Source organism: Diachasma alloeum, unplaced genomic scaffold (assembly GCF_001412515.2).
Source record: "Diachasma alloeum isolate Michigan unplaced genomic scaffold, Dall2.0 Dall_scaffold_00214, whole genome shotgun sequence".
Taxonomy (NCBI): Eukaryota; Metazoa; Arthropoda; class Insecta; order Hymenoptera; family Braconidae; genus Diachasma; species Diachasma alloeum.
The window spans coordinates 416,845-437,019 of NW_021680379.1; the positions used below are offsets into that span (position 1 = coordinate 416,845).

General features: G+C 36.3%; 1 protein-coding gene across 1 annotated transcript in view; it reads right to left on the minus strand.

Moving 5' to 3' along the window:
* Nucleotides 1–4,894: 4,894 nt before the first annotated feature.
* LOC107037231 overlaps nt 4,895–20,175 on the minus strand; it is a 129,130-nt gene continuing 113,849 nt past the window's right edge. The window contains exons 18-20 of the mRNA XM_015255671.1: nt 19,032–19,233; nt 12,368–12,729; nt 4,895–8,007 (exon numbers count right to left, since the gene is read on the minus strand). Coding sequence (XP_015111157.1) covers nt 7,737–8,007; nt 12,368–12,729; nt 19,032–19,233 — 835 coding nt within the window. The 3' untranslated portion in view covers nt 4,895–7,736. The remainder of the gene's footprint in view (nt 8,008–12,367; nt 12,730–19,031; nt 19,234–20,175) is intronic.

A 20,175-nucleotide genomic window follows, 5' to 3' on the forward strand; every position in this document is an offset into this window, starting at 1 on the left:
ATGGTCATTTTGGTCATATGACGCGATCTAAAAAATGACGGTCATTTTGCATCTCTAATTGAGATTCGATCATGAATAGTATTATTCTTCGACGAGAGAAAGCGCGCAAGAAGGCCCCTTGCCTCCGAATAAACCCTGTCTCTGGAAGTAAATATCTCAATAATTAAGTGATCCTATTACTAGATCCGAACATTGAACAATTGACCCTATCTCTCAATAGCTCTGAAGTAAATTCGCATTTGGTATTTTATTATATAGCTAGAAAATTTTATCTTACATCAAAAATTGATGAACTTTCTCGAACAATTGTAAAAAAGCGGCTGCTTGAAATGATCACGAAAGAATGCGGGATTAAATTAGGAAGAGAACTCTCACATTACTACCTTAATAAAATTGCATATACATTCCATACCTAATTTCCCTGGGCCGTAATGAGTTCGACTGCAAAGGGATAACCCGCATTTTACCAATGGGCAATGAAGAGAAAAAAAAACAAGAAAGACAGAGGAAAAAAGAGAAGAGAATGAGGTGGACGTTCTCAGTGCGGTTAAGTGGATATCTCGGAGGAAAATAATTCGGTGTGGATCAAGGCACAGGGCTACAGGTGTGAGTCGTAATAACACAGCAAGATTGACCCCTGACCCTGTGGATATACAGCGCGCGCGTTGCTGACTCTCGATTTGAAGGAGTTAAGAGGAAAGAGAGAACGGGGGGGATTGGTTGAATACCGCCAATCATGGGGCCTACCCTATGTATCAATCGAGCCAAGGAATCATTATCCTGGGGGTCTGAATTGTCGGCATTAGTGTATTGCGTCCCTTACTTCTTTCAAGTCAAAGTACTTCAGCGTTAAGTACTTGCCGTTTCTACATGGCGATATTGGGTCTTTCGGCGTCTTCAAACGTGGCTTCATTTCTGCACTTTACAATTTCTTCACCTATATCAATGAGGAAGACGCGTGACACTTTATGCCGCTAGGAACGCCACTGAGCGAGAGACCGCGAAACCTGTCACACAGAGTTCAACTAGAGCTGTTTTCCAAACTAGGGATGAATTTCGTGGTAGTGGTTCTATTTGCAGTCGAACGAGTGTCCAATCATCCCATATTTTACACACAAAAAACCCGCTGTCCAACGAACACAATCAGAACAAATAAAAGAATCATTTTTGCGATTTTCTACTATCCAATGGATGCAAATTTCAAGTCTCAATCTCAGTGCTGCCACCTACGTTGAGTTTCTCATGTCGCCATCCTCATCGGTGAAGAAATTCTACTTCACATATTGAGAAAATAGTATATTTCGTTACGAGTGCGGAAAAGAGTTTTTTGGCTCGTGGGAGGTTTATAGCACGAGCCGAAAAACACTTTTCTCACGAGTATCGAACAATATTTTTCATCACAATGTGTGGAAAAGGGACGTTTTAGGCACGCGAAGCTTGCCTAAAAAGTTACTTTTTCGCACAGCGTGATGAAAAATATATTTTCGCCACGGCGGGCGAAAAGGCAGATTTTCCTCCCGCGAAATAGTATTTTATGCCATAAGGCAATAAAAGTATTATCTGGCGAATGTGATTTCGCCAGGCTCGGATTATAAACTCACCTCGCTTCGCTCGGTTAGATCGCGGTTTTCGGGCCCAACGACATAAAATATCGTAGGTCACACGGCGATAAAAACATTATCTGGCGAATGTGATTTCGCCAGGCTCGGATTATAAACTCACATTCGCCGGATAATGTTTTTATCGCCGTGTCACCTACGATATTTTATGTCGTTGGGCCCGAAAACCGCGATCTAACGGAGCGAAGCGAGGTTAGAATCGCGGTTTATCGGGCCTTATGACATAAAATAACGTTCTCACCACGGGAGGTAAAATAAAGGACCCTCACCACGTGCTTATCACCCTCGCCTTCGGCTCGGGTGGTAATTCTATACGTGGGCACGACTCCTTTATTTTCCCCCCTTGGTGGGAAATATACCATTTCGCTCTGTATTTCGGCTTAGGAACATACAAAAATCCTCTATTTTTTACCAAGGGAGAAAAAATATCGAAGTCATGCCCACGTGCAGTAGGGCAGTGAGTAATGATCGTCAATTTTCCCTCTCGTGGGTGGTATTTTTCATCACGACGTAGACGCAAAGTCAAATTTTCATCACAATCCCTTTCTGGGCTCACCTCTTTAGATTTTCTAATGATCACCATTTCGTGAAATTATTTTATACCGACGTTTGTTTTTATTGTGTCACAAATAAATATTATCACATGCTCATAACTTCTAGACCACCTGGGCCCTCAAAGTTTACAATAATATATATCGTAACTTCCTGATCACTAATCTTCAATTCTGATTTGAAAAATGATAGGGGATTGATCAACGATTCAAAATAATTTATCAATTTTCTTCGCTCATCATGCATTTTCATATCAACGCGTTTATAAATGTTGTGAAATTTAATGGATCTCGTTTTTTAAATTTTTATATTACGATGACGCATCCAATGTAAAAACCGCCAAACATAATAACCTGAAAACCAACACTCTTCGTAGACGTGCAGAAAGCCTTCGACACCGTCTGGCATATAGGGAATTGCTCTTCAAGCTCAGAAAACTTAACTGTCCCACATACCTAATAAAGATCATCTAACAACTCCTGCTAAACCGTCGCCTTTCCATTAGAATGAAAAAATAGCCACTCCCAGGAATTCACTCCTCAGCAAGGTATCCCTGAAGGATCTCCCATGTTCCACCTCCTATATAGTATATCCTCCTATAGTAAATTTCGTAACGAGTGCAAAAAAGTGTTTTTTGGCGAGTGGGAGGTTTATATCACGAGCCGAAGGCGAGTGATATAATCCCACGAGCTAAAAAACATTTTTTCACGAGTTACGAACAATATTTTTCATCACAATGTGGCGGAAATTGGACTTTTAGGCACGCGGAGCGTGCCGAAATAGTTATTTTCATCACAAGGTCCACAAAGTATTTTCTGACGAATGTGGCTTTGTAGGCCGAGCCGAAGGCGAGGCCTATAATCACATTCGTCAGAAAATACTTTTGGACCGTGTGATGAATGCAATTTTTCGTCAGAAGGCCCGTAAACCGCGATCAAACCGAGCGAAGCGAGGTTAGAATCGCGGTTTACCGGGTCTTCTCACGAAAAATTCGCTTTTCGTCACAGCGTGGTGAAAAATATTTTCTGCCACATCCTAGACAACCTTTTCCAAATAACCAACTCCAAGAAATACCTTGTGTAATTCGCTGACGTCATTGCCCTCGTAGGGCACGGCAAAAACTGGGCATCGAAAAGAAAAAATCTCTAAGATCTGTCCGATAAAGTGCAGATCTGGTTTCCCGAGTGGAAATTTTCGTCAGGTCTTGATCAGACACTGATCAAATTATCATATCAGATTCTGATCAGGTATGTAACGCTATAATTTCGGATTTTCCACTAGGGTTCATCAATGGCGTCTCCAACTCAATCCTTCCAAATCACAATACATGCAATTCTTTCTCAATCGCCGAAAATCTTCCTCCAATATTACTCTCTAAAATACCCTTATTGCTCTCTGCCTCCACACCACCTCAGGGTTAAAGTCGTCTACAACCTCAACTTTAAAGCCCATATCAACATGATTGAAAAAAAGTGCATTGCTCGAGGTGTGAAGTCCCGTAGCCTTACTTATAAGGATAATGGGCTCAACACCCACCACATTACTAAAATATATAAAGCAATTTGCCGGCCAACCTTAGATTATGCCCATCCACTACTGTTCTATTCCAGACCTGGTACCAAATAAGTAATAGCCGTAGCTGAAAGAACCACCCTCCGCAAAATGACAAAAATTCGGTATCCTGATAACTTTCTCCATAACCCCTCCAATACCCTACTTTACGAACGCACTAAATTAGAACCCGTCACCGATTGACTCGTCAGATTTCACAAACTGGCCAGTTTTGCCCTTAGCAAACTGGACCATATCCGAAACCTTTCACAAATACCCTCACCCTCAGTACACCTTATTTGAGTCTCGAAGCCATCCCCACGGAGAATCTGGGCTCTGACTCCTGGGGAGGCCTTCTTCACCTCCAATAATAAATGGTGGAATTCTGTAACTCCTCACTCTTCATATCATCGCTTTTATACTGTACCATCTCCCCTGCACTCAATCTTGTAGAAATCATCTTTAAATTCTCGATCCTCACCCAACAAAATGAACACACAAACAGACTTTTTCTTTTTTGTCAGTGTCAACTATTAAGTTTATAAAATGTAAATACTTAGCTGAAGGTCCCCGGGCGATGGCCAGAACAAAATAAATATTACGGTGAATACTTCATTACTTGGATGAAGAAAAGAAATGTCCTCACACATAAATAGGATGAAAGATAATGCAGGCGAGGGCATACGCACCCGGCGGTCTATGATAATTCCATGATTTATGCAATATTCATAACTTTAACGGATAAGAATATTCTATGACACTAAATTCTCTTCCTTTCTTTCAATAAAGAAAATGATTGCAATTAAACTTCGCGATGTTTGACTTGGCGTATTTAACATACGTTATTTCCGTGTATAGATCATCTGTTAACAGGACTGAAGCCACCGGCTAGTCATTCACTGCAGACATTATAAGCCCGCGATCCGGCAAGGGACGGAGGCTCAATTCAAGTAGCTCCTGCGACTTTATTCATGACGATAATAGACTTTATGAAAGTTTTCCTCCGGGTAAAATTGTCGTAGAAGAAAACATCGTAATTTCACTGTGTATAATAACTTTATTCAATTTGATTTGATAAAATATTTTTCTGATGATGAGGTGTAGGTGAGATATATGAGCTCTAAGGTGAGGGAGTATTCGTTGAACCGGGGAAGAGCAATAAAAACAATCAATTCCAGAAGAAAAATCTGTTTTACTTTATTTTCCGAAAATGCCGAAGTACAATGCGTATTCGATAAGAATACTTAACCAGTACATTTGTTAGTACAGAACTGTGTTAAATTAATGGATGGAACGTTACAAATACGTCGAATGATGAATGACACTGATGATGAATATAATTCTGGGAACTCTTAAAAGTCTGATTAAATTCCCATGGGCTGTGGTGTTGAGCAACTGGGCCTTATTTAGGTTTGAGTCAATAAGATCTCAGATATAATTTATAAAAAAATGTTCGCCTTATTCTCTTAATATTTTGTTCCAACTTTTTGCCACCATATAAAATGGAAGTAAGATTATCTCTTATAATAGAAGCTACAATCGTGTTCTCGATCGATACAAATGCTGAGCTAAAAAAATTCTACAATGCAAGTCTCTTGATTCTAAGGCAGATTATTCTCTAATAATCATATATAAGCATCTGACAATTTTTTTTTTCATTTTTTTCTGTTTTTTTTTCACTCTTTTTTAACCCATTGAAAAGAGAAAAATGCATGCAAAATATTATAGATTATTCAGCACAGTATAACTTACGAACTGACGGATTGCAAGCTCACGTTAAAATACATTTCAAAAAAGCTCATTACAACCGTTCCATTCAAACCAGAGTACAAATAGTATAATTAATCCAATATTATTGAACTAGTATAACATGGATGAATAGTGTTTATGTTCAGGTACTTTATACACATTATCATGGTGTTAATGTAAGGCAGTAAATCGCCAAAAATGGTCTAGTCCTCATTTTTATATTCCTCAAGTAAATGCAATATACTTTGCATGATAATGCACTAAGGCTGTCTAGAATGTCAAATACTCTTTAAAATACATTCTTCATGTTAGGTTGGGGGGAAAACTATTTCTCAGGCACTGTTTCTTCCATCAAGCTTAGCCTTATAGGTTCTTCCTTCAATCCACTTTTCTTCTCATAGTTTTCTTAACATGATATTAAGTTATTACCGTTTCAGTTGTATTCATGCATAAGTACACCGTTCTATCTTACTCGTTTCACCCAGCTCCTCTATCCCATGCTAATGAAGCACGAAATTTACTTTATTGATTACTGATGTATTCACATAAAAAATACTATTTTTCAACTTTTCTCATTTTACATTACTCTCTTCTCAGTTTGTCCCTTAAATTTTTAAGAGACCCTCGGTTGAATAAAAATATTGGAGGATCTCAATCATGCACTCTATTGCTACAGGTGATAGCCAAAGGACAAATTCTCCTTCACTGAAATACAATTTATTCTTAAATAAGGAGATAAGTCAGAGTGATTTTTTTTCAGATGACGAATTGAAAGGAAACATACGAAAAATAATGCGTTATATCATTGGGTCCACAATGTACTTCCAGCGGTCATCATCCGAGCCGAAAGCAAAATTTTTGTATATTTATGAAATAATTTATATTCCTGAGCCCGAATCACGATTAATCGAGCCCAGTCACTTTTTTGAAGTTCAGGAAATTTTAACTAATGAAAGAAACATGTGAATTATCTGAACTGAATCAGATAGTTTGCAGATCTCCATCTTGCCATTTGCAAGTCGTTTGTCATTATGATGAAAATCATTCGAGAGTTCAGATTCCTCACAAAGAGAATTTTTCGACAAAGATTTCCCCAGTTGTTCACCCAAGAACCTTATCTCCTTATTACTCATTCATTCAATGCTTCCTCTACTTTCCATCCCCAAGGCACTTTAACACATTTGACATATTGCAAAAACAAAATAATAACTGGAACAATATCGATTATATCAATTGTCCAATGACTAGTCACGTGAAAGAATCATAATATTATAAATATTGTGGGATATTAAATATTGGACGTTTTTACTGGGCACTTGGTAGTGATTCTGAATAAAAAGTCATTTGTAAATTTGTTAAAGTAACACATCCTTCAAAGTACAATACTTTTCATATGTACCTTCCCATAATTTTTCCATATTTCTCTTGAATGTTACCACTGAATAATGGCAGGTATATATACAATCTTTCTATAACTGTTATATAAATAATGATGATAAACACTCTGTCATATTATTTTATTTCATTCTCCAGTAAAAATAATCGATCTGATGTCGAGAAATACTATAAAAAGACATCAGAATATTCACCTGATTTATCATACAGCATGCAACATAACGTAAAAACTCTGTATTTCTAACAAATAGAAATGGATAAAAAAAGGATGAGAAAAATGGCCATCAGGCGCATGTGAAAATTCATACACCAGGCTTCACGAATTATTGGCACACTCTAGTAAAAAATATATATAAAAAGACACGTTCTCAAATTTCAGCGCAAAAATCTATAACTTGATAATTCTCTAGTCGACATTCAGATCACTGGAATATATGCGTACGAAAATAATTTTGATTATTCATGCATTCCTTTTTCCTATCTACATTTATAAAATGAGAAAAATATTCTGATATCAATATTGATAAATATTAATATTCTCTTTCGAGATACGTAGTAACCCTGTTACGTTCAGTCTCGGGTTATTATAAAAGTTTAGTCTTCACACGTGTAATTGTATCAGAATTCACGGGAATTAAACATTTTCACTTACCTCTTGTGGTCTGAATGTCTTCAATTGGTCAATTGAGACGCAAAATCTACGAAAAAATTACTCGATACCTGAAGTACTATTTGGAATACCGTCACAGGATGTTGACGATAATCACTTTGAATCAGACGAAGATGTCGAAATCTCTTCGATCCTCTAGCTCTCACGAGCAGCTCAAAAATACTCTCAACGTTTCGGCAAACGCTTAGACGTTATTGCTCTTAGACTGGAGGTGGTCCTCGGACATAACGAAGTTGAGGTGTAAGGGATAGATTGAGACTGTTACCAGCCTCGCAGCAGTGGGGCTCCAGGAGACACGCGGCACAGAGAAGTGCTACGATGGCCAACTGGAAGGGCAAAGCTGCTCTGAGAATTCTCCAGACCCAACTCTTTGGCAAATTTGGATCCTCTTCGGGATCGTCTTCTGCCGCTACATGCTTAGACTTTTGAAGGAAATCACTGCTCGTTGAAGCTAGTCTTTTCTTACGTTTACTGAAAAAAATGTACAAATTTTTCAATAACTCGGCTTTCTTTCTCACTATCAGAGAAGAATGTTTTTCCAACTATGTCTTTCACAGTAAGAAGGCTTATGGTTTTTCGTTTAAGGCCCGGGTGGATTATCTTTCGAAAGTAATCTTGGTTGTTTTTCTTTATTTTGATAATCTGAAATGATCTCCAATTGCTATTGAGTTTTACATAGCCCTGGAGTCTCCAAAAATTATGATTGTGCGATCAAAAAAAACGCTGAAGAAAAGCTGGACATTTTCAAAGAGCGTTGTTGAATAATATTGGAAAATAAACCTAATGGGGAGAAAATTGCAAATTAATAATTTAATGTATCTAATGGCTGTTAGATCGTCATTTGTCACAGTAGTCAATGGCTGTTACATCGTTAGTTACCATGATAAATTATCCATTCACCATTTCCTCTCTATCGGACTTATTTCTGAATCTTTATTAAAAACGCTCTTTGAAAATGTTCAGTTTTTTCTACTTTTTTTGATTGTACAATCATAATTTTTAGGAACTCCTATGTGATGTAAAATCCAAATGAAATTGTGGTATATTTTACATTATGAAGATGGGAAAACAATCGAGATAACGTTCGAAAGATAATCCATTCGGACCTTAAAATCTACTGAAAATCCTTCCGTTCTTTTTTTTGCCCAAGAAGAAAAAAATTCAATTTTTTTGCTTCCGAATGAGAGCATTGTTATCGTTCAAATTTAAATTTTGGATTTTTTGTGTTATATCGACTCATTATGATCCAAAACGTCCGAAAGTGCAATTTTTACACCGTGTCCGTACGCATGTGTGGTAAAGTTTTTCTTCAATTGTTCGCTAATGAATGGATGGAATTGAATCTTTTTTTTTCAAATGTAGGTATTGTTGAGCCGTTATCGATCATCATTAATTAAAATTTAATTAATCGATTAGTGTTTTTTATTTTTGAACTTTTTCAAAAATTGGTTGTCCCACAATAACTAAAAAAAAGTGTTCTGAATTGATTGAATGATGGCTTCAAAAACTTGTTTGGATGTCCCTTTGGCCGAGTTAGAAAACGAAAGCGATAGTTATAATCGTTATTTTGATTTATTCGAAAATTTTTAAAATTTGGTATTTTTTGAAAATCAAAATTCCGGGGATATCTTTGAATATCATGCTTCAAATGAATTCAATCATAGCTTAGAATGTTTTTTTTAATGTCATTAAGTCGAAGTTAAAAGATGATTACGATAGTTATATTGGTTGATTTGATTTTTATGACGAGTGTTGAAAATTTTGAATTTTTCATGAATTTTTCTGAAAGTGAGCTCTCAGATGGTTTCTTCAAATGTGATGTTTGAAATTCATTCAAATATGTGTGAATAAAATTTTTCTATCAACATTTTATCGAAGAGCTGAGGGGAGAGATAGAACTGTAAAAAAGACTATTGGTTGTATAGAAGAAAAGAGATAATACGAATAATGATACTGATAACATTCAACTAAGTTGAAAATCTGACAAAATTAGGTAAAAAGAAATCTGATTCAATTTTATAAAATGAAAAAATAAACAATGAATTATACATGATGGAAGGAAATGATACTGCTAATTTATTGGCAAAAATAACTATACTTTATACAATACAAGAGCAATTTCCCACTTGTTTTTGTTCTTCAACAAAATAAAATCGTACCGAAGTGGAAAAAAAGCGGGCGAAAAGCCACGAAGACGCGTAAGAGAGTTTTTACAACTTTTTTTACGATGCAATACCGGGGTTGCTTCTGCGTGCTCCCAAGAACTAAACCTATTACCTCTGAATCTACAGGCCAGTGATTAAACGAAACTATAAAAAATAAGGGGTGATGATACTTCTTGAAACAAAGTTAAATGAGGTGATTGAGATCGTGAAAATTGGGGAATAATTTGATCTCCGAAAAACGTGAGGGTGCCCACTGTCACCGTAAAAAGTGTAATATTTAAAGTCTACACGCTAGAAAAAAAGCATAAGAAATTCGCACTAGAAAACGAAAAAAGGAAAAAGGGAGGTTGAAAACGTGAGAATTTACGAGTAAATATCGAATTGATGAGGTATATATCATCAGGACATGTGAGTCGAGGAAAATTCCTCAAAGTTATATTAAGAAGTGAGAGAATTTGTAGAAGGGTGTCATGCGCACCAAACGGGGGGGTAGAAGGTGCTTATGAAATCCTATAATTCATTTCCTTAGTGTTCTACTCTGTTCAAACGTACTTATTGTGCAGACTATGAGGAATTTTTCCTTCTTCCTTACACACTCTGTGGCGCTATATTCAAATGAAAGAGCGCGGTCGTTATAGAGGCGACGTTATGAACTGACTTTTAACTCCCCATCTCTTACTTTCTTTTACCTACACACTTAGGGGCTAAATAGCTGCTCTCATTCTTAACCCCCCATTTCAACGTTATGCAAATTGCAAAGCGACGAGTCGAAAAAACATTTATTTCGCACTTATGAAAAAAAAACATGGAGAAAATGTTTGGAACTCTCTGAGAAGTTGGTGTTACCGTTTTTGTTGTCAATATTTTGGCAATTGATAGAAGCACTTGAGAAAAGAGAGTCGATCTGGACATTTTTTTATACTTAAAATACTCACAACTCAGGAAAAAGCCTAATTTCACGAAAGAAAAATGATCTCATCATCACAAATTCGGTAATTTATTAACATTAAAATCAGGGATGGCCATCAATCTTCCGATTCTTTAGTATTGGGCCATTCCGCCAAATATCGGCGGAAATCTGGCCTCAAAATTTTCGATACTTTTTTTTTGCTTCTTTGTACTACTTGTGTATAGAAAAAAAGATTTCTCGACTAGGAAAGGTCCCGTCTTTTAATTGGAGGGGCTGCGCAAGGTTTAACGATTTTACGCGAAAATTGTTCAATCGAATTGAACGTTCGTAGAAATGCTTAGAAAAAAAAATCAAAACATAGTTTTTGATCGGAAATTTTCGGAATTTTCCGGAAATGATGTTCATTTTCTCCCCCCACCCCTCCACCATCGTGAAAATCGAAAAAGAAACCTTTAAACGTCATTTTTGGCAAATTCGCCATTTTTTTTTAAATCTAATTTTTTTTTTGAAAAATTTAGAAAATTTCCGATCAAAATCATATTTGAAACTTGTTCGCTTCTATAATGCTCAAGTAAAGAAAAATAACAGACAAAAAAATGAATATTCGAAAAATGATGAATATCATAGAACCAAGACCATATTTCATGGAAACATTCTCTATTTTCTATAATATCATCATCTTCTATGGAAATATCGTCTTCTTCCTACAATATTATTATTTTTCGAATATTCGCTTTTTTAGAATCATTTTTCTGCAGATGAGCATCATAGGAGCGAACAACTTTCAAATATGATTTTGATCGGAAATTCTCTGAATTTTTGAGATAAAATATCAGATTTGAAAAAAAAAATGGCGAATTTGCCAAAAATGACGTTTAGAGGTTTCTTTTTCGATTTTCACGATGGAGGAGGGGTGGAGGGAGAGAATGAACATCATTTTCGGAAAATTCAGAAAATTTCCGATCAAAAACTATATTTTGATTTTTTTTTCTTAGCATCTTTTAATACGTTCTATAAGAGCGAAAAATTTCAAGTCTAAAACTCGTAATCATGCGGACGGCCTCTAATTGAGCCGCGGGACCTTTACGCGTTGAAAAATCTTCTTTTATATACATAAGAATTCAGAAGAAGCAAAAAAAAAATTGTCGAAAATTTTGAGGCCAGATTTCCGCCGATATTTGGCGGAATGGCCCATTACAAGAATTTTCGACTTACATTGATCAAAGTTTAAATATACTAATCTAAATTTAAATAGTAAAATAATTGATAATCTAAATTTCCAATTGATGATGAAATAAATATTTTAAAATAGGGAACTATTAATTTTCTATTAAGTAGATAATACTAAGTTTCTTATACGGGATTTCCGATTATCCAATTAATCGTCAATCTTCCTAACTCAATCACTGATTAATGAATAATTCGAGATTTTACTATTTAAATTGATGATTTCTTCAATAATTAAAATTTAACCATGATATCAACTAATTCACAAGTTAATAATGTAACGGTAATTCTAATTTATCGATATGGCTATCCGTAATTAAAAGAAAACAGAACTAAAGTCTTTATTCCGACTCACTCTCTCAGCAGAGGGAAATCGAAAACAGAATCATTAAATTTCTCCTTAACTGTTTCGAGAATCATCGATGCCAAACGAAACTTTTATTCAACGGAGAATCTTCTTTCCATGGTAAATTAACATTCCTTCCCAGTTTATTTCATATCGATGATTTATTTATGGTGAGTTACTTACCTTGCTGAAAATTTGGTCTGCGTGTTCCTATTGGCAACCTTGGCCTCGACGCTTGCAGCAGTCCTGACAATCAACTCCCGACACTGCTTTTGAAGGCTCCTCAATTCTGCCTCAGCATCCTCTACCCTCTTCCACAGCCCCATAAGTGCATCGGAGCCAGGAGCTAATTGGCTCTCCAGGCTACGGGTCAGTCGTCGTAGTGCGGCAAGCCTACGTTCACGTTCGCTCAACTCTTGCTCACTTCCGCTGTCCGATATACCACTATCGGAGAATGTTCCACCTTCTTGGCCGAGGCTCATTACGCCAGGCTCGGGGAATTGTTTTGTGATACCTTCGATCAGGGTTTCCTCTTTTAACGCATTCTGAAAGTGGAAAAAATACGCTTCTGAGGCAATATGTTACAGACCATACGGAAAACAATTTGAAGATGAATTAGGTTGCATAACAAAATATCCTTGACAGGATCTCTATTCGGTCTCCAGATCGACAGTTTGGTTCCCCTTTAAGGGGAAACGGAACCCCTGCGTTTATATGAATCTTTAGAATTGTTTTCTCCTGCAATTATTATTTTTTATTCATTAAACTACTTCATTGCCCGGTGGCTTGGCGCAGTAGGTAAGTTCGTTGCCTCACATGCGAAAGGTTCCGAGTTCAAATGCCGGCCGGGTAGAATGGTGCGATCTAACCATTTAAAGTCTTGATCATCATCGCAGTATACCCTAACCGGGTCGAAGCGATGTAGAATAACGATAAAAAAAAACTACTTCATTGACTCAAGAATGCGATAATCGAGTCGATAAAGTAATTTCATAGATAGAAATTAATAATTGTAGGAGAAAACACAATTCTAAGATTTGATGTAGACAAAGGGGTTCCGTCTCCCCTTAAGGTACTTCCGCAGTAAGCTCAAAAAACATAGGAGTAGAGATAAAGATTGTGAAGTCTAACCTCGTTTTTACGTCCTATCCTCCAATGTATAACCCCCAACATCATGATTTTGACGCACATTTTGAATAACAACTCATGATTCCTGTGGTCATGAATAATGAAATTGCAGAAATATATTTTGGAAACATGTACGATGCGATAAATCAAGTATTTGGATTCTTAGCATATTGTCCATGGTCGCCATTCCCCATTGAAATGTCTCAGAAGGCTCTGTACAAATGACAATTTTAATTTTTTTCACTACAAAAATCAATGTGGTAAATCTTGTTGGGACTTTCGAGACAACTTTCTAATTTATTGAAAGAATATATTCTCAAAATTTCAACCCTGTAACACATTTCCTTCTACTCCCATATGACTACTGCAGAAGTACCTTAACGGAAAAGTTTCTTATTTTCATATGTACAAAGACCGTAGGTGCCATTTCTTATTTGTCAGCCCTTTTTTTGGTCTCTCACAGGAAAGAGTCCTTCTTAAAACAGAATTTGAAGAAAACTACTTTTTCATCACGCAGTGACGAAAAGTGAACTTTTCGTCACAGCGTGATGAAAAAATGTTTTTTAGCTCGTGGGATTATATCATTCGCCTTCGGCTCGTGATATAAACCTCCCACTCGCCAAAAAACACTTTTTCGCACTCGTTACGAAATATACTATTATTACGGTCGAATCATAAATTTGAAAGGGTAACAGAAGGCCACTGTTTCCTCGAAATTTTTAAACAAATTTCCTGCTCAAAGTTATTAATATTTTTCGAACCTAAAGCACATTGATCTTCATCATCACCTACTCGAGATTAATGTGCTTCGATTCGTAAAAATATCGATAAATTTCGGCAGGAAATTTGTTCAAAAATTTGGAAAATTAGCGGCATTCTGTTACCCCTTACAGATTAACAGGGACCCGGCTTAAGGTTTATGTTCCCGTATCAGTGGTTGGGGATTCATTGGCGAGCTGCAACACCGACATACCTGCGGCTTACAACCCTAAGTTGTTGCAGCCTTCCATAATTTTTCGGGCTACCGCATCAATGATACCCAACGCTCTCCACGGAAGAATGTTAAAAATATATCCGGCCCAAAATATGCACAGCGCGATCTCCACGATGAACTAATCGTCCCAAAATATATTTCTGACACTACACGCTGAGAGAAAAACGAACAAGTTCTCAACCAAGTCTTGTTTCGGCCAACAAAATCGTTAGTTGAAAATTACCAAAAAATTTTTGTTTGGTTCGAATTTGAAAGTCTCAAACATGAATGATTACTCCGCCTTCAACAACAACGAAATATTTGGCTCAAGAGGCGGTTCATTCATGTAAGATGGTGCCTTTTCAGGATACAAATATCTGTAAAAAAAGGGAAAAAAGGAAATGCGTAGAATGGGCAGTCCCGTACATCTACATGAGCATCCATATAACTAAGTGTGATAACTCAAAGAGATTAAATTCATTTATAGCGACCAGGTTCCGACCTAATTTACGTCGATATGCTTCAAGATTAAGATGTAACCTTTGATATTTACCTATCAGTAAAATCATATCACCGTTCAATCTAATTCTTCAACCTTATCTCCAACACTTATTGTAAACAATGTCTTTATTATTAACTTCGAATGTCCTTCAAATTCCACTGCATGATTTATCTTTACTACGTAGGGGAGGGTGGGGTAAAACGAACACTTTAGACTTTTTTTTAATTATTCATAACTCAGAAACAAATTGATCAATTGAGCTCAGTTTCGGCTCGCCACAAAGGGAAAGAATTGTTCTTTGTATTGAAAGAAAAATTATTGAATTTTATCAACATTTCAACCCCCCATTAACATTTGAAAAAAAGTCAAAGGTGTCCGTTTTACCCCAACCTCCCCTATACCAATAAGTCAATTATAAACGAAAAATAATCTATAATGATTCGATTTCAGTGTAAAATAAAATTTGCCTCCGTTTTCCGAATACTGTATAATCCAGTGCGGATACTAAGCCAAAGACGGCGAAGGCAATGATATAGATTCAACGGAAGTCCCGGGCAAAGAGAGAGGGAGGGGTACCGAGAGTGCAGAGAGAAAGCCCTGGAGGAGTGTGTTCTTTGGTAGCCAAGGAACTCAGACGGAGGCAAAAGGGAACCTGAGGGAAACCAAGAAGCGAGAGTAGATTTAGGCTGTTTGCAGCTAGAGCGCCAGAGACGACGGGGAACGAGCCTCCGGTAATGAAAAGCGCGATCCGCATACCAAGTAGTCTCTCTCCGATTCCGGAGTATGAACCTAGTCTAGCCGTGTTAGGTGTGGCGTTGTGGAGTAGTACTCAAGGGGTCAAACACCAGGCGACCTGAACTTAAAAGTTTGCTTGATCAAATTTTTCTCTCAATTTGAAAGGAAAAAATATTGAGAAATATCAAATCTCTGGGTGAAACTTCTGGAATATTTTTCTTCTCTACAAATTTCATGGATGAAAATTGTTCAAACGATTCCGTGCAATCCAATTCTTTCAATATTTACAGTATCATTCCAACTCTTTAATGAGTATATCCAGGAATAAAAATTTCATTTGAATATCAATGTATTTTGGAAAGCCACAATAGTTTGGTATTTTCAAACATGTACAATTTAAAATAATGGAAAGAAATGAGGAAATAAAAATTTTGTTTCTAGTGTCCGAGAAATCTTGGCAAGTTTTCAAGCGCATTGTTGGCACGATCATCCAGCGTCCCTCCATATTGATGGATACTAAATAAAATATCAGATATAAGGGTCAAGGCAGTAGAGAAGAGATGGGGGATCAACCGAACTCGATGGTTTAGGTTTCTGTATTTTTTTTCCTCGTGGACGCCTCCACTCTCTCTCTCCCAAAAAAAGGTGAGTCGGTTTTTCCCAGGGGAGGCTCGGATCGTTAATCGCCCGGACGATTTTCTTTCGTATCACGTACTGGGATGGCCCGTGGAATCAGCGTAAAAATACAAATTTAATATCACTGGGTATCGGTGGCTACAGTACACAACGAGACATTCTCTTCGGACTTCTGGTGAACTCTAACTCTTATGGATACATCTTTTAATACATTGAGTGGGATCTTTGTTGCTAAATCGTTGCAATTTTCACTTGTACACAGAACGTGACGGAAATCAAACATCGAGGGTTAAATTGTCGGGCCACAGTAGTTTCATTACAGTTGATTTCGCAACTTCACTTGCGAAATTTCTCAATTATTATGGATGGTAAAATTCTTAGATTTTTTTTTAAATTCATATTGGTACGGATTTGTTATTTCTCGATTCAATGATTAAAACTCCATTCACTTTGAAATGCTGAAATCCAAATCTAATTTCCGTAAAATATCTAACCCATTTAAATTTATGGGGTACTCCACGCTATTTTAATGGGGGCAAAAAAAAATTTTTTTTGTTTTGAAAATTGCATATGTCAAAACGGAGGACCAGAGATCCTATTAACAGGCCAATTTTTGTTGTTGAAGTTATAACAATTGTGAAATTCCAGCGAATAATGAATAGACATGCTCAAAAGTTACGCATGTAATCCAAAAATTTCAGAAGGGCTTTGTTTTTCAGAAAGGATGATTAGTTATGTAAAAAAAAAATCATAGAAAAAAGTAAACATTATAGTATTTTTTAAATAAACAATTAGAAAAATGGTTGTAGTTTCGTGAGTTTCACGCTGAAAAATGAGAAAAAAATATACCTTGTGAGGAATATTATTAAGAACGTTGTGTCAAATTTTTGGTTTAATGACATTAACTGGCTCATAAAATATTAATTTTTTAATGAAGTCATGTGACGACTCTGTCGCTCAGTACACCGCCCAATTTGAGCGCTCCATTCTCTTCCAAAATCCATTTTCTTAAAAAAAAAACAAGTGTTTTCATGATTATTAATTTTTTTGTAACAACAAAAAAACCTACTTTACCATGAAATAAGTATTGAGTGAACTACGGTTGTTCAAAATTTCAGCGGATTGAGAGCGCTTGAATTGGGTAGTGCACTGAACGGCGGATAGCGCGCGACTGCATAAAAAAATTAATACCTCAACCATCAGTGAATGTCATTAACCACAATTTTGACACAGCTATCTCAGCAATATTTCCCACAACATATATTTTTTTCAAATTTTTCAGGGTGGAACTCACATAACTACAACGGTTTTTCTAATTATTCATTTAAAAAGTTGCAATAATATTTACTTTTTCCGAGCGATACATTTTTTTAAATAACTAATCACCCTTTCCGGGGGAGAAAGAGAGATAATCAATTCAATTTATCAAAAATACATGACTGACACTTCGATGGAAGGAAGTAATCCCAAAACAGACGACAACGACTCATCTTTTTAGAGATAATTGTTACTTCGCTGCCAGTTGTTGGTGGCAATTCTTTTCATAAGTCCGAAAAATCCTATAACGAAACAACAATCTAAAATTTCTCTTAACAAATACAGGAAATCACGCTAAATCTTTTGATCCGAAAACTAATTTCGCAATGTAGAGACTGAGAGAGAGAGAGAGAGAGAGAGAAAAGAAAAACGGTGATTCTCAAAGCGGGGAAGGGGGGTTTAGTGGGGGGAATAGCAATGCAGAATATCCGAAATGATTCCTCAGGGACTCGTAGCTCCAACGAGGAGATTCGAACGAAGAAGAAATGCTGCGTCTCCTTAAGAGCAAAGAGTATCGGCTTATTTCTTTTATATGAGCAGAGGGATCACGTCGTGGCGCATGCCGAGTGACAAAGAATAACGAAAAAAAGAACCACAGAAGGAGTATGTAAAAGGAGTATGAGAGTATCTTGGTTTAGTCAAGTAGAGCAGTACGTCTTCTTGACGTGCAAAATGAGCACGAGCAGAGGGCCGATTGGAAAAGTCACACGATGAGAAACCAACTCGTAGGGTAAGAGTTTTACTTTATATGCAAATCGACTTTGAAAGAATTCTGAAGAAGCAAAAATATTTTTCTTCTTGCGAATTTACGAAAGGGAATGGTTTCTTTGAAAACTGCAACATATTTGTATTCAGCGAAATGAAAACTAATTTGAGAATAGATCATAATTTTTTATAAAAAAAAATATAATGCCCATATGACCCACATATGATCCCCATGATCTTTATCCTGACCCTTTTTACCTTTATTTGAACCCCCAATCTGACTTTTAATCTGACCCATATGAACCTTAATCTGACCCTTGCCACCCCTACTTGGACATTTATTCTACCCTTATGACCCTTATTCTGACCTTCATGACCCTTCTTCTGATCCTCATGACCCTTATTGTGACTCTCATGACCCTTATAATCCTTATTTTGATCCGTGTGACCCTCAATTTTGAAGTCTTAATTTTGAGTACCAAATTTTTATCACAAGAAGTCGATTTGGATTTTTATAATATAGATAAATATATTTTATAATGACGTTTTTTCCATTCTGTCTTCGATTGGTCGACGAAGTAAATTTGCCTATGGAATTGGTTTACAGATTGCCCGAGTTGCAGATCATCAGAGGTGATAGTAATACATCTCGAATCATGTGCCGACTAATTTCCGATGGAAACAGATGTTTTCTCATTTCCTCCTCTCATCCTCATTACTTTGAGAATGTATCTCTTGATGAGCTTTCTAAGAATCTATTCAATTTCCTTCGAATGACTCAATGTATAATGAGTAATTGGCCCCTGATACATCGGCATGTAAATATTTCCAATCTATAGCACTGAATTTACCTGTGAGTTCACATCCTGTTTCTCCGACAGTAGCCTGGCGACGTCTCGAACCGAGGATGCAACTTCTGAGGTGGCACCAGCCTGTAGGGCTGCATCCAGAACTGCCAAGGTATCTTTGTCTCTCTGGAGAGCACTCTGGAGCTCAGTGAGACGAGTACTAAATTGTTGGACAGCCTGGAGTGCACACAACTGTTGGTTTCCCCTACAAGAGAAAAAATAAGTTGACAATAACTCAATGAATACTTCTAAATACTGAAAATCAACACATAAAGAATAAGAGAGACAATTTTCAATTTTCAACAAATGAAAATAATCAAACAAGTGGGAAATTGCTCTTGTATTGTATATAGTATAGTTATCTTTGCTCATAAATTAGCAATATGCTTCCGAATGGTTATTTTGCATATCATTTCCTTCTATCATGTGTAATTCATTGTTTGTTTCATTTTATTAAAATGAATAAGATTTCCTTGTCCCGAATTTTGTCACATTTTCAACTTAGTTGAATGTTATCAGCATCATTATTCTTATTATCCCTTTTCTTCTATACAACCGATTGTCTTTTTTACAGTTCTGTCCCCTAAGCCCTTCGATAAAATGTTAATAGAAAAATTGTATTTACGCATGAATTAATTTGAAACATCACATTTGAGAAAACCAACAGAAAGGTCACTTTCAAGGAAATTCATGAAAAATTCAAAATTTTCAACAATCATCATAAAAATCAAATACACCAATGTAGCTATCGTAATCATCGTCTGACTTCGAATTAATGGCATTTAACACAAACATTTGAAGTTATGACTTAATTCATTTGAAGCATAATATTCAAAGATATCTCCGGAATTCTGATTTTCAAAAAATACAAAACTTTTGAAAATTTTCGAATAAATCAAAATAACGATTATTGCTATTACCTTCATCTTCGAACTCGATTAAGGAGACATCACAATTTTTTAAAGCCATCATTCAATCAATTCAGAACATTCCTTTTAAATATCGCGGGACATCCGATTTTCGAAAAAATTCAAAAATTCAAAAAACTAATCCATGGATTAAATTTTAATTAATGGCAATCCATACGGCTCAACAATATCTATATTTGAAAAAAAAAAGATTCAATTCTATTCATTCATTAGCGAAC